The sequence below is a fragment of the Canis aureus genome, chromosome 6, assembly GCF_053574225.1.
Source record: "Canis aureus isolate CA01 chromosome 6, VMU_Caureus_v.1.0, whole genome shotgun sequence".
Lineage (NCBI taxonomy): Eukaryota > Metazoa > Chordata > Mammalia > Carnivora > Canidae > Canis > Canis aureus.
In genome coordinates, this window is record NC_135616.1 from 60,326,103 (window position 1) to 60,341,619 (window position 15,517).

General features: G+C 40.4%; 1 protein-coding gene across 4 annotated transcripts in view; it reads left to right on the forward strand.

The window, feature by feature from the left end:
* The window catches only part of FAM20B (FAM20B glycosaminoglycan xylosylkinase), a 40,975-nt gene that overhangs the window by 19,983 nt on the left and 5,475 nt on the right, over positions 1–15,517 (forward strand). For all 4 annotated transcript variants that reach the window (XM_077901849.1, XM_077901846.1, XM_077901850.1 and 1 more), the window contains 4 exons: positions 2,399–2,508; positions 12,018–12,189; positions 12,600–12,791; positions 14,708–14,767. In XM_077901849.1, coding sequence (XP_077757975.1) covers positions 2,399–2,508; positions 12,018–12,189; positions 12,600–12,791; positions 14,708–14,767 — 534 coding nt within the window. The remainder of the gene's footprint in view (positions 1–2,398; positions 2,509–12,017; positions 12,190–12,599; positions 12,792–14,707; positions 14,768–15,517) is intronic.

A 15,517-nucleotide genomic window follows, 5' to 3' on the forward strand; every position in this document is an offset into this window, starting at 1 on the left:
TTTAATAGAAAATGATCTAAGGTCAAGGTTGACTAAATAGAAATTATCATTCGTTAGTAAATATGACGGAGGTTCATCCTTACCAGTAACAGCAACAAAAAATCCAGTTGAAACAATGGGATACAATTTTCTTCTGCTGAAAATGGCCAGAATTTTTTTTAAAAAGTACTTTATTTGCAGGAATGCATTGAAATTCTCATGGAGCTTGTTGCATGGTTAATCGGTTCAGTCTTTCTTTTTAAGAACTCTGGCATTATGTATCGGAAACCTGAATGCTCTTAACCCTTTGGATGAGTAACTACCTTTTACACAAATATTTAAGATCTTTCTAGGAAAGTATTTCTAAGAAGTACCCTGGAGAAATAATGAAATTCAAAGTTACATATATCCAGGATCTTAGCTATGCATTTTTAGTAGTGAAAACTTAGTAGCAGTCTAAATATCCAGTGATAATGGAAAAGGTTAAATAAATGTTTGTTCACAATACCATGAATTTTCTCTGCCTCTTTTAAGACTTGGCAGTAGAGAATTGGGTAAATCCTGCTCCTCACTTAAACACATGCTAAAATCAGTCTTTCCAAGACCCCATTTGTTTCCCGGTTTTCTTAATTCTGAAACCCTATCTCCTTGCTGATAGACACCAGAAGGGTATGAAGATCATTTTCCATGTCTATACCAATATTTCATATTATCCAGCACACTAATTTGTGTTCATCTAATATATGTAAAATGATACCTCATTGTTAGTTATTTTTGTTTTTCCCCAGTGATTAGCAAAATTTAACATCTCCTTATCGTTTCACAGCACAACACCCATTCATTAATTTGAAGTAGTCTTTGTACAGAAATCACTACCTTTGATGTTAATTAAATATACTGTTTGAATTCATGACTTGTGCTTTGGCAGTGTTGTGTTCAAAACTCCCTCCCTACCTCAAAGTCTGAAAGTTACTTTCTAGCCTGTCCCCCTACCCATTCTATTAAATGTCCTCCACCCTCACCCCACCCCAGCCAGGCTCAGGTGGCCCTATGACATGGCCTTTTAGCACTACACTGGCTGCTGTTCTTTGGCCTGGTGGTGGTCCATAAGCAGAAAAAGGAATTCCCAACTCTCTTTCCCATCCATGGCTCCTGAAACTTTTCTGCTCTGGGGTGCTGTTTCTCTATTACAATAGAATTTTAACCACCTTCTCTGGCCTCAGGAGAGAGGTTCTCTCACTTTTTTGTTATTTTGACACATCTGTTGATCTGCTTGCTTTTGTGGCTTTTCAAAGATTGAATTTAAGACAGTCAGCAGCCCTGAACAATGGATTATTTGTTTCTGCAGCATTTTTAAAGGTTTTATCATGACGTGAGAAAAAGCTCATAATATAACAATGAGTGAAAAGCAGGATACAAAACTTTGTATAGCATAATCTCAGTTGTGTGTCTATACACAAGAGCATGTATGTGTTTCTACGTATGTGTAAAGGAAAAAATTCTCCTAGGCCAAATGTCAGTAGTTATTTCTGGGCTGTGGAATTACGGATAATCTTTATTTTCTTCATCCTAACTTTTATGTATGTTCCAAATCCTGCCCCTCCAACCTTTCTTCAGTGAGATATATATATTTTTTAACCAGGAAATTTCATTTTTTAAAAAATGATTTTGCTCAGCCATAAGGTACTTTTAGACCATTCGAAGTATCTTTAAGTATATCTGTATTTAGTTGTCCTGTGGGTTTATCCTTTTAGATTAATCTGTATAGTTTTCTACCAAAATGCTGTTTTATCTAAAGCTTTGAACCTATGTATGGTTCAAAGCCCATTTTTTTAATGCTTTGTTAAAATATACTTAAAAGTTTTTTTTAAGCCCATTAAGCCCATATTTTAATGCTTTGTTAAAATTTACTTAAAAGTTTTAAGTATTTTTTTAACAAAAAATGCATTAAAAAGTTTTTTTAAGCCCTTAAGCCCATTTTTTAATGCTTTGTTAAAATTTACTTAAAAGTTTTATTATGAAAAATTTCTAACAAATTAGAATAAATGAACCCATATACCCATTCCCCAGATTGAGCAATTCATATTTTGTCAGATTTGCCCTATCCTTTTTCCTGAAGTGCAAAATAAAATAAACTACATACATCTTGATAGTAAACTCATAAATATATGTACCTTTAAAATATATTTACCTACAAGGGCGCCAGGCTGGCTCAGTCAATAGAGCGGGCAACTCTTGATCTCAGGGTTTTGAGTTCAAACCCCATGGCGGGGGTAGAGATAACTTTTAAAAAAATAAAATCTTTAAAATACATAAAAATATACATATACCTGCCAATCAACAGTATCTTTTCTAAGACTACTTCATAAAATACACCCCCAAAGATTTTTCTCTTCTGTTCTTCAACCTCCCAAACCAGGATTCTGGGTTTCCGCCGAGCCCCCTTGGTGGTTGGCAGATTTGTTAATCTACGGACAGAAATCAAGCCTGTTGCCACGGAGCAGCTCTTGAGCACCTTCCTAACAGTAGGTAAGATTATAGAGGACATTTAAATAGGGGAAGAGTTAATAAGTTAAGTGGGACATCATTGAGCAAGCTGGTTTGTGATTTATAAGAATTGAAGAACTCGAGAATACAAAAGCAAATCAGGCCACTTGTCCTCAGGCTACAGGGGAAATGGATCTAATGGTAGATGGCCAGAAAGTGAAAGTTTTCCTTTATGTGTACTTGGTTGTGTCTGTGAAGTTAGGAAGTGAGGTAATTTGCTGATAGCCTAAGTAGGTAATAACTTTATTTTCTTTTGCTTGATCTTGAAGTAAATTTCAAACTCAGAATTTGGCCTAAATCTGTGGTGTGTTTATCATTGACTTGGTGTTTTTTTTCACATACATGTACTTTCTTGGGAACTGTCTCCCTAGAATTGAGGAAACCATAAGGCAGCTCTGAAAGAGGGTCAGAAATGCCCTTGTATGGTTGCGTTCGGACCTGGAAGATCACCACTGCCTTCTGCTACCCTGCAAAGGGGCAGCCTATGACTCAGTGTGCATGGACATGGCTCTGGTTCCTTTGGCCTCTGGCCTCTGTTCTCTCACTCTCAGATAAGGCTGCTGAGCTAAAATTCATACTCTTGTTCTTGTGGGCACAGTGAAAATGGGAAGATTTTAGAGTTGCTGTGGTCTCTTGTCCCAGCCTCATCACATTGACATTCTCAGTGACACAGTGCTCTGCATTACAACTGTTGAAACAGACATTGCCAGATGAATGTCACCTTGCTTTGCTAGAATGAATGGATTTATATTTGAAATGAGGTGAAATTGAATATTTAAAGGCCCTGTGACAGAATCATCATTCAGAATTTAAACCTACAAGGCTAAGGCTAAGGCTGTTCTTACAAATAACCCAGTGTCACTGATTTGTTTCATGTGTTTTCTAATCACTTTTGCTTGTCCAATTTTATGCTCAGGCAAACGTGAATTCCTGAAGGATGAGAGGAGGTCAAGAAGAATAGGCCAGAGTCTCTGCTCTCTGGAGACTCTTAGAAGGTTAACTCTCATACATGGTGCCAGGTGTGGGGGAGGGAGAGGCCAGGAAAAGGTTTGTAGAGGAGGTTATTAGCAACTATACTGAGTATTGAAGAATCAGTAAGAACTACACCCAGGTAGCAAAGAAGACGCTCATGAGGCAAAATGATAGGAAGTAATGATGGGAATGAGGGTCTAAAGACCTGAAAATACACAGGATTGGTACAGGAGTGAGCTTCTGGATACACCTTGCAGCACAGGGCAATGTCTTAGGGGGAGCTGTCATAATAAGACATCATGGACTATGTGACTTAAACAGTAGAGATTTATTTCTCACAGTTCTGGAGGCTGGAAGTCCGAGATCAGGGTACTAGCATGGTTGGATTCTGGTCAGAGCCCTCTTCCTGGTTTTTAATGAGCCATTATCTTGCTGTGTTTGTCTCACAGCGGAGAGAATGAGAGAGGAATTGTCGCTTCTGTCTCTTCTTAGAAGGGCACGAATCCTATCATGAAGGCTCCTCCCAAAAGTTCCACCTACAGATACCACTGTACCACAGTACATAGATACCACTACACTGAGGATCAGGGGCTCAACATAGGAATTTGGGGGTACATAAACATTCAGGCAGGTAGAGGGGTTGCACTGGAGATAGGTTTTAAATAATCAGCTGACCTTAGCACAATTTTTAAAAATATGTTATTAGATAACTTGACATAATAACTAAATCCTGTGTAACCCTTGCAACTTGACAAAGCACTTTCACACAGTTACCTTATTTTGCTCCTCTTGACAAAAAAGTACAGTAAGTAAGGGAGATTTACCCACATTTTATACTGAGAAAGAGACTTAGAATTCAAGGGCTTTCCTGAGTCACATAGCTACTGACTGTTAAGCCAGGATTCAAACCTGGATTTTCAGATTTTCAAATATTTCATCTGCTTATATTCTTAGACATTATTTCAAAAAAAATTTATTTCACTTCTGTGTGGTAGGCTCTGAACTAGGTGCTGAATATCCAGAGATGAATGACACCTCCTTGCCTTCCAGGAGTTTCATCTGATGGGGAAGCCAGACATGTATAGGGTGCCCATGACAGCGTGGAAGGGAAGAGGGATGCAAGGGTTATGGTTCCTTTAGTGAAGGTGGTGTTTCATCCAGGTCTTAAAGGGAGAATAGCAATCCCCCAGGGAGGTACAGTGGGAAAGAATGACCTAGGTGTTTAGACTCTTAACCTTTTTAATATTATAGACTCTTGGCATGCTAGAGAAGCTTGGAGATCTTGTCTCACAATAACATTTTTTTTTTCACAATAACATTTTTAAATAGATTAATTCGAATACATAGACTTATAAATGAAACCAATAATACTGAAATCTAGTTTTGTTATAAAAAATTTGAAAAAGCGGGATGCCTGAGTGGCTTAGCAGTTAAGCTCCTGCCTTTGGCCCAGGGCACGATCCTGGAGTCCTGGGATCAAGCCCCATATTAAGCTCCCTGTGTGGAGCCTGCCTCTCTCTCTGTGTCTCTCATGAATAAATAAACAAAATTCTTTTTAAAAAATTGAAAAAGGACGTTTGCAATATACTAGCATGAGCTTTGTTATTATTTAACATGTTAAATAACAAGATCTAGCAGTAATCTAGTAACTGATAATTTCAGGCTGTGAGTATAAATGATACTTTTTGCAGTGTCTGCTAACATATGAAAGTCTGTGATTTCTTCTGGTGAAAAATCACAGATAATGCTAATACCACCATGGTTTGCTTCCAGCTATCATAATTGAAGGAATGCTGTTTCAGATCAAAGTTAATAAAAATAAAGGGGTGCCTGGGTGGCTCATTTGGTTAAACATCCAACTCTTGGTTTCAGCTCAGATCATGATCTCAGGGTCATGAGGTTGAGCCCCAAGCTCAGCATGGAGTCTGCGTAAGACTCTTTGCTCCCCCCCACCCCACCAACACGCATGCTGCGTGCACTCTCCCTCTCAAATAAGTAAGTCTTTAAAAAGTTAATAAAAATGTAATTTTGTTCCCATCCAGTGTACAGGTTCTCGTTGACCCTGTTTCAGGTGGAGGGCAGCTTGGAGACAGGGTTGAGGAGAAAAGCCTGTGGGAAGCTCAGGGGACTGTGTAGTTCAGCTGAAGTAAAGGGAGGTGTGGGGCTGGTGAGGGAGGAAGACACGTGGTCAGGACAGTGTCACCAACGGGACTCGTGCACAAAGCTTAGAAATGGAGACTTGCTCCTCAGACACTGGGAGACCATTAAAAGAGCTGGTGCGTGGGAAAACCAGATTGGAATTTTGGGAAACCAGCCACAGCAGCAGCAGCATCATGGAGGATGTACTGGGAAGGGGGTGAGGTGAGAGCCGAGAGCCTGTGGTGGCGGCTGCACTCACTGCATGTGCAGTAGGAGCCACAACTCAAGCAAAGACTGGAAAGGAAGTGTTAAGAGACACTCAGGAATTAGAATGGAACGAATTTGATGAACATTTGGGCTGAGTGGGACAATTGAGAGAGAAGGAAAAAATAAAGAATGATCCTCCAGTTCCTAGATTGGATGACTCAGTGTATAACAAAGCTGTTAGCTGTCTTAGGAATGTATGAAAGGGGACAGACTCAAGGAAGTGAAGAGGAGGAAGATAATGAATCAAATTTTGGATATTTTGTTTCCTTATGTGAAATAATAAGAGATATATATATTTCTTATGTGCCTGGCACAGAGCTTCCAAAACCCTGGTAAATTCCTAAGCCATAAGAACACAAGAGTATCTCTTGTTCTAATAAGGTGACTCTGAGTGGGCTGATCAGCAGAAAGACACGCCATAATTAGAAGGTTGCAATTTACAGCTCTGTACCCCCTCATTCTCCAGAGATGGGGGAGGGGTTGAGAATAGAGTTAATATTTAATCATACCTACATGAAAAAGCCTCCCTAAAAATCCCAATAGTATGGGGTTTAGAAGTTCCCAGGTTGGTGAACCAGGACACTTCCATATGCCATTGACCAGGCCCCAAACTCCCATGAGGACAGAAGCTCCTTTGTTGGGAACTTCACTCTGTATCTCTTCGTTGGGCTTTCAACATGTATTCTTTGTAATAAACTAGTAATCTAGTGAGTAAACTGGTTTCCTGAGTCCTGTGAGCCTCCCCAGCATTTTTTTTTTATTGAGGTATGATTAACATACACATTTTTATTAGTCTCAGGTATACATCATAATGACTTCAATTTTTATATATTGTGAAATGATCACCACAATGTCTAGGTTAACATCCATCACCATACATAGTTGGGGATTTTTTTTTCTTGTGATGAGAACTTATAATATTTATTCACTTAGCAGCTTTCATTATAGTAGTATTAACTATAGGGGCCATGTTATACTTTACATCTCCGGGACTTACTTATCTTATAACTGGAAGTTTGTGCCTTTTGACCCCTTCATCCATTTTGCCCACCTCTGGCACCCACCAGTCCGTTCTGTGTATCTACAAACTTGGTTTTGGATTGCTTTTGTATTTTGTTTTTAGATTCTACATATGAGTGAGATCACATGGTATTTGTCTTTCTCTGTCTGATTTGTTTCATTTATTAAAATGCCCTCAAAGTCCATCCAAGTTGTTGCAAATGGCAAGATTTCATTCTTTTTTAGTGGCTAAATAATATTCCATTGTGCATATATAGTACATTTTCTTCATCCATCAGTGGACGTTTGGGTTGTTTCCATTATCTTGGCTGTTATAAATAATGCTGCAGTGAACATGGAGGTGCAGATATCTTTTGAAGTTAGTGTTTTTTTCCCCCAGATACTCAGAACTAGGATTGCAGGATCATATGGTAGTTCCATTTTTTAATTTTTTGAGAAACTTCCATAGTGTTTACCATAGTGGCTATACCAATTCACATTCCCACCAATGATACACAGGGTTCCCTTTTCTGCATATCCTCACCAACAGTTTTTATTTGTCTTTCTGATGGTATCTCATTGTGGTTTTGACTTGCATTTCTCTGATGACCAGTAATGTGGAACATCTTTCATGTACCTACTGGCCGCTTGTATGTCTTCTTTGGAAATGTCTCTTCAGATCTTTTGCTCTTTTTTTTTTTTTTAAGATAGCTATATTTATTTATTTGAGAGAGAGAGGAAGCATGAGCAGAGAGGACGGGAAGAGGGAGAAGGAAAAGCAGACTCTGCTGAGCAGGGAGCTCAACTCGGGCCTGGATCCCAGGGGCCTGGGATCATGACCTGAACCAAAGGCAGACACTTAACCATCTGAGCCACCTAAGCATGCTTTCCTTTTTTTTTTTTTTTTTTTAAGATTTTGTTTCTTAGAGCCTGTGAGCACACAAGCAGGAGCAGACAGAGATGGAGAAGCAGACTTCTCATGGAGCAGGGAGCCTGATGCAGAGCTCAGTCTCAGAACCCTGGGGTCAGGGCAGCCTGGGTGGCTCAGCGGTTTAGTGCTGCCTTTGGCCTGTGGCCTGGTCCAGGAGACCCAGGATCAGGTCCCACATCGGGCTCCCTGCATGGAGCCTGCTTCTCTCTCTGCCTCTCTCTCTCTTTCTGTGTGTCTCATGAATAAATAAATAAAATATTTAAAAAAAAAAAAGAAGAAGAAGAACCCTGGGATCATGGCCTGAGTCAGCCACTTAACTGACTGAGCCACCCAAGCACCCTGCTTCTGCTTATATTTTTTAATCAGATTGTTTTCTGCTTTTGAGTTGTATGAATTCTTTATATATTATGGATATTAGCCCCTTTTCATTTTGTTGATAATTTCCTTTGCTGTGCAGAAGCTTTTTACTTTGATATAATACCACTTGTTCATTTTTGCTTTTGGTGTCACATCCAAAAAGTCATACATAATCCAGACCAATGTTAGAGAGCTTACTGCCTCTGTGTTTTTCTAGGAGTTTTATGGTTTCCTGTCTTCCATTCACTTTTGAGTTAATGTTTGTGCGTGGTATGAGGTAGTGTTTCAGTTTCATTCTTCTGCATATGGCTATCCAGTGTTCCTAACAGCATTTATTGAAGAGACTGTCCTTTCCACACTGTATATTCTTTTGCCCTAGCAAATGAATCAAACCCCAAGATGGGGCTCCTGAAAAGCTCTAATTTATAAGCCAGCCAGTCAGAAGCGCAGGTGACAACCCAGACCTGCAACTGGCATCTGATTTGGAGTGCAGTCTTATGGGACTGAGCCTCTCACCTGTGAAATCTGATGCTGTCTCTGGGTAGAAAGTGTCACAATTGAGTTGAACTGTAGGATACCCAGCTGGTATCTAAGAATTGCACTTCTACACAGTGGAATTGAGTACAGAATCAATGTTGGTCTGAATCTTACCTTGACAGGAACATCCAGGAGTAAATGTTGGCTAGTCATTTTGGTACTTAAGACTTTAGTTTACAGTTTAGGGAAGAAGTGTGGGCTGGAGGTATAGACGTGATCATTATAGGTGGTAGTTTGTCTAAGGAGAACATAGAGACCAAGGTGATAAGAAAACCAGTTATAAAAGTCATAAAATCCAGGAAATAATAAAGGATTCAGAGCCTAGGTTAATGGCAGGAAACAGAGATATTGAAGTCTGGAAAGATAGGTTGGCCAGGTTAAATAAAATAGCCAGCATTGATTGGTCTCTAACATTGTGTAAGGCTTTGTGCTGAGCATTACCATGGATTATCTCATTTACTCCTCACAACTCAAAGGTAGGAGACTAGTATCCATTTTACAGAAAAAGCTTAGAGAGATTAAATTACATGCCCAAAGTCTTATGCCTGATAACTATTGATAGTCTTTATTTTAACTCCAGAAACTTGACCCTACTTCCCACTCAACCAATACACCATACTCTATTCACTTATGAAGGTTTCCTACCAAAGCAGTGTTTTGGTTTGTTTTTTAATCATTTTTTTATTTAACTCTGCCATTTTATAAAACATGTCACAGTGTACATTCTTCTACATCTTATTCTCTTACCTAATATATCTTGGAAATCCATCTATTATCACATAAGAGCTTCTTCATTCTTTTGTTGTTTTACCAGCTGCAAAGGGCTACATCATATGGATCTACCATAATTCATTTAACCAGACCTTTATTGGACATGTAAGTTCCAATACCTTTTTTCTTTTTTTTTTTTACCATCAGTGTTGCCCAGAATTAATGTGTACCTATGTTACTTCATATGTAATCAAATATATCCAGAAGTGAAAGTGCTGGGCCAAAGGGCACATGCACTTTTTACGTAGATTTCGAACCAGTTTACATTCCCCAAAATGATGTGTGAGAATACCCCTCTTCCACTAGTGTCACCAACAGTGTGTCACCAAACTTTTGTCTATTTCACATGCAGCAATTTTTTATTAAAGAGCCATTTGTATTTTCTTTTGCCTGTGTTTGTGTATCCTTTATTCATTTTCAGCTCTGCCACTGGTCTTCTCAATTTATAAGAGCTCATACACAGGGAGGATAGTCCTTTTTGATGTAAGTTACAGAGATGGTCCAGAGTCCCCTGGATTCCTTAATTGTTAACACTTTTGAACCATTTGAGAATAGTGTGCAGACATGAATACTACATCAGTGAATGTAGAGGAGCCTCTCTTCTACAACTACGTTCAGTCATCAACAGCAAGAGACGAACATTGGTGCAGCATCTGCCCCATAGACCCTATTCAGATTTGCCACTTGCCCCTGTAATGTCCTGTATTAAGTCAGGAGTTCAGTCTAGGATCCCAGTTGGGTTACTTGTCATGTCATTTTAGCCTCTGTTGGTCTGGAACAAATCCTCACTCTCCTTATTTTTTTTGACCGTGACACTTGGTAAGAGTACAGGTCAGTTACTTTATAGAGTATCTCTTCATTTGAGTTTGTCTGACATTTCCTCATGACTTAAAAATGTTGGCAGGAATGCCAGAGCAGTACTGTTGTCATCTTCTGGGTACATCCTATCAGGAGGCACATGACGTAGATATATTGGCGTGTTCCCATTATTGATGATGTTAACTTTTATCCCATGATTAAGATGGTAGGTATCTGCAAGATTTCTTCAGTGTTGAATTAATAAGTATTTTATTAATTGAGTACTTTGTAGTGAGATAGTCTAGAACTATGTAAATATTCCACCTTCATCAAACTTTACCCTGCCAGTTTTAGCATTCATTGATAGCTCTTGCCTAAATCAATTACTACTGTGATAGTTGTCAAGTCGTTATTTGCTAATTTTATCATTCCTTCTAGACTTTATAGTTGCCTTTCTGTTAAAGGGGAAAACTCTCCACTGTGACCCACATTTACTTAGTTATTTGTTTGTTTATATCATATAAACTCTCAGACTCTTGATTTACTTGGAGTTATGATTTGCTATTATTTATTTTGATGCTCAAACTGTCCCAGATTTGACTAGCGGGAACTCGCACAAACTGTCTTATATGTCATTTGGAGTGTCCCCATCATTCTCTCAGTGCTTCTTACATGTGGCATAGCATTATGACCCAGGCTCATCTTGTACTTTCTCTGACCAAGCCCTAGAGTCACCTGTTTCTCCAAAGAGCCCTGGGTTCTTTTAATATAGTAGTAAAATGATCATTAGAAACTAATATGTGAAAAAAAAAATAGAAACTAATATGTGGGGCAGCCCAGGTGGTTCAGTGGTTTAGCACCGCCTTTGGCCCAGGGCGTGATCCTGGAGACCTGGGATCGAGTCCCGCATCAGGCTCTCTGCATGGAGCCTGCTTCTCCCTCTGCCTATGTCTCTGCCATTCTCTCTCTCATGAATAAAGAAATAAAATCTTTAAAAAAAAAAAAAGAAAGAAACTAATATGTGAGTGCTAGGTGTGTACTACCATTACTACCTGATTGCCATTGTTTCCAGGCTCCCTTTAGGGACAGAGGTAGGATAGCTGTATACACACACACACACACACACACACACACACACACACCTGTATCTTTTTCTATATCTCTGTTCAGACTAGTAGCTCCAGTTCTAAATCAATACCATAATATTTATTCTGGCTTTCTCCCTTTATGTTAATCTCCCTTCTCCATCTGTGAGAAACCTGGTTCCCATTATCCTCAGTGTGTTTATTTACATGCTTGATACCCTACCCCCACCCCCAAGCACCCAAATTCCCAGTCCATAGTCTGCTCCATATAGGTCCACTCTCCCTCCTCTGGGCACCCTGGCCAGTGTCAGCCCTGACAGAAGAGGAGAGGGCATGACTTTACTTAAAGTGAATTCAGAAAGATCTCCATGACACCACTTTACTCCTGGGAGAGGGACTGGGTAGCAGGGACAAAGTGCAAGGATACTTTCATAGATATCCCCTTCGTGCCTTTTGACATTTTTTTCACCATGTCCTTTTTTATTACCTGTATAGAAAATAAATGGATGTTTAAATATTCAGGATCATTGTTTTCACAGTATCTGTTCAACTTAGCTGCTCCTTTCTACATCATCAGGGAGTACGTAGAGTCTTCTTTTTGCCTTAAGTGTATTTGGCTCCTTTCTCTCCTGTAGGAAATAATACTTGTTTCTACGGGAAGTGTTATTACTGCCGGGAAACAGAGCCAGCTTGTGCTGATGGAGACACGATGGAAGGATCTGTCACACTTTGGCTCCCAGATGTGTGGCCTCTGCAGAAACACCGACACCCATGGGGCAGGACTTACCGAGAGGGCAAACTGGCCAGGTAATTGCTTCTGTGGGCTCCGCCTCGTTCTGTCCCAGGCCTAGCCAGCTGCCAAGCCTGAGTAGGAGCCAGAGGCTTTGTCCACAGAGTTAGGGGTTTGGGGCAAACCTGTCAGGCATGAACGTCTCTGTGTTTAAAACAGAGCCAGGTACAGGGGTGCCTGGAGGGTGCAATCAGTTAAGCCTCCAACTCTCAGTTTCCACTCAGGTCATGATCTCAGGATTGTGAAATTGAGCTCCACGTCAGGCTCTCTGCTGACTGTGGAGTCTCTCTCCCTCTGCCCCCCTCTCCTGCTTGCATTTTCTCTCCCTCTCTCTCTCTCTCACTCTGAAAACAAAACAAAACAAAAAACAGCGCCAAGCACAGTGCTGGCACTCACTCAGTAACCCTGTGGTGCTCCTTGCCTTCAGGTGGGAGTACGATGAGAGCTACTGCGATGCTGTGAAGAAAACATCCCCATATGATTCTGGACCCCGCCTCTTGGATATCATTGACACCGCTGTCTTTGATTACCTGATTGGCAATGCTGACCGCCATCACTATGAGAGTTTTCAAGATGATGAAGGCGCTAGTATGCTCATCCTTCTTGATAATGCCAAAAGGTAGGACCACAGGACTATCCTTGTCAGTTAGGGCTTTCTGTGTATACAAGGAGGACGTTTTCTAGGGTATCCCGGGAAACATTGAGAACACAGTTGACAGAAGGTGTCCTTCCCGTTTCTGGTAAGGGTCTTTGCTTTTGGCGCCCATGCTTCCATCCCATTCAGGGTTCATATGCCCTCCAGCCTCAGGGATCTGAGGATTTTAAAAAACGAAGTGGGTTTTTTTCCCAAGGAGTCAAAGACTCCGTGATTCTCAACACAGACAGCTGGATATGCCAAAGTCGTCTTTGATGTGTTGCTACTTGTGTCATCCTTCCTTGACTATGATGTTTAGAACCTTGAGAGATACATATTTAATAAAACATGAAATTTAATTCCTGTTAAATTGATTCTATCCAAAGGTTCATGCAATTTAAAAAACTAATTTGTTTGATAGGATGTTTTGCTATGTTTATGGCATTGAGGCCCAGACTTATTGCAATCATGAGAAGAGAAGTTCCTTTTGATATAAAAAAGCAAGTTACTTTTATCTTAAGACAATCTTCCTTATTTTGAATAAATGGATGGTCCCTAATTTTTTTAAGCGTGACCTTTTTTTTTTTTTTTTTTTTTTTTTTTTAATTTTTTTTAATTTTTTTATTTATTTATGATAGTCACAGAGAGAGAGAGAGAGAGGCAGAGACACAGGCAGAGGGAGAAGCAGGCTCCACGCACCGGGAGCCCGATGTGGGATTCGATCCGGGGTCTCCAGGATCGCGCCCTGGGCCAAAGGCAGGCGCCAAACCGCTGCGCCACCCAGGGATCCCTTGAAGAGTATATTACATTTCCAGTTTGCCCTTTGCATTCTCTGAGGCACCCAATTCAGTACCATACTTAGTTACATTTAATTGTTTGCTAAATAGAATACTTCCTTGGAGCCCAGAACTGTCCAGGCTCTAGGTCACTACCACTAACGTTGGTTGCTGAAAGTAAGTTGGGACCTGGGTCCTTCGCAAAGAATGCCTGAGTGGCCCTTGCTGATGGCACCATCGTATTATACTGAGCTCCCTGTGCCTCGTGCTCTGGGAAAGGGGCAGACACCTGCAAAAACGCAGGAAGAGTTTTCAAGATGATGAAGGCGCTAGGAGAGGTACAGTGTTGCACATGTTCCTGAAAAATCTTTACCTTGACTTACAAAAATGAACTTTTTTGTTTAACAATCATGTGCACTGTCTTTGCCACTTATTGCTTGAGGGCCTGCACTGTACCCAGGGCTCCCAGACCTTCCAGCTATGAAGGTGAGCTTCCAGGAGAGGAGTAGAAAGTGGAGCTTTTTCCCAGTGCAGTTCTCCTTGTGTAACTCTGAATTACGGCTAAGATCACTTTTACATATGCTTTGAATCAGTGTTTTCTCAGCCCCTGTGAGCCGTTTATCCAGTTTGAATCTAGCCACATACTTCGTTGATGGAATAGGATATTCCTACTCTTTTCTGATTGGTGATTTTGAAGTAGAACAAGGGTAACTTCTTGTCACGAGGGACGACCATCTGTGTGTGTTTGTGGAAACCAAGTTAATATCCTGCATTTCTCTTCCCCTCTGCCTCAGAAAACCTTCAGGTCTTCGGGTCCCCCCTTTAGTCCATGGGCTCCACACTGTGTTATGTGGTTATGCTTCATCACCTTGCTGTAGCTGGCGGGAGACTGGAGCCTTGTAAATGAGGGCATTTGTTGTTTGATACCGCTGTACAGACTGTTGGGAACCTTGTGTCTAATCAGTCATGCCCCGTTTATTTTTAATTTAAGCGATTTGAGCCGTGGGAGCATGAAATTATCTAGGATCACATTTGGGTCTTCTTAGAGAATTTGCTTGTGCTTGGATGCTAAGAAGGCAACTGATGCCACTAACTAATTCACTAAGTTTTAATGTAATTTTTCAGCTTTGGGAACCCATCACTGGATGAGAGAAGCATCCTTGCCCCCCTCTATCAGTGTTGCATGTAAGTTATGCACATCAAATACATTTTCCTGTATCATTTTCCTTTCCAGGCTCAAGTAACAGTATATCCGTTTCCTTGCCCTTAAAACTTCCTAATACCTGAGCAAGTGCTTTTCACACGTTTCCAACCTAGAACCCCTGGAGTTCAAAATTCATTTCAAATATTGTACAAATAGAAATTTTCAGTCTTATTCAGTAATACATGTTCATGTTTGTTCTAATATGAGAATACAGTCCTATCCCCTCACCACCAGAAATCTGGTACAGTCTGCAGTCCCTGGCATCTTGTACTGTGTTTCTTGAGGTCTGAAGTCCTCTTGTTCCCCAACACACACCACCTGTGGTTTGTATATCTCAATTTGAAGTTGTGTAAACCAAAATAAGACTTTTTCATAGGCATTTAGTAATTTATCTTTTTAAAATCTGTCTTAGAAAATAAATGAAAAGGTAAATCAAAATGAGATAAAAACCAGGCTCCAAAGATTTCCCTCTCAGAGCAGTATTGCTCATGTAAATCTGGAGGAGGAGCATTAAGAATTAGCTGCTTGCACCTCACTCAGCTCAGCTACACAGCTACGGGAATCCAGGAGCACCACTCCTACTGGTTAACCACCAGAGACACTCAGATCCCATATGACTGCCCCTTCTGGCAACTGGACTGTTTCTCTTCTCTTCTTTTTTTTTTAATAGCAGCAGTACAGAATTGTGCAGAAATGTTGACTGAAGCAACCCTTAATTGTTCTCGTTAATA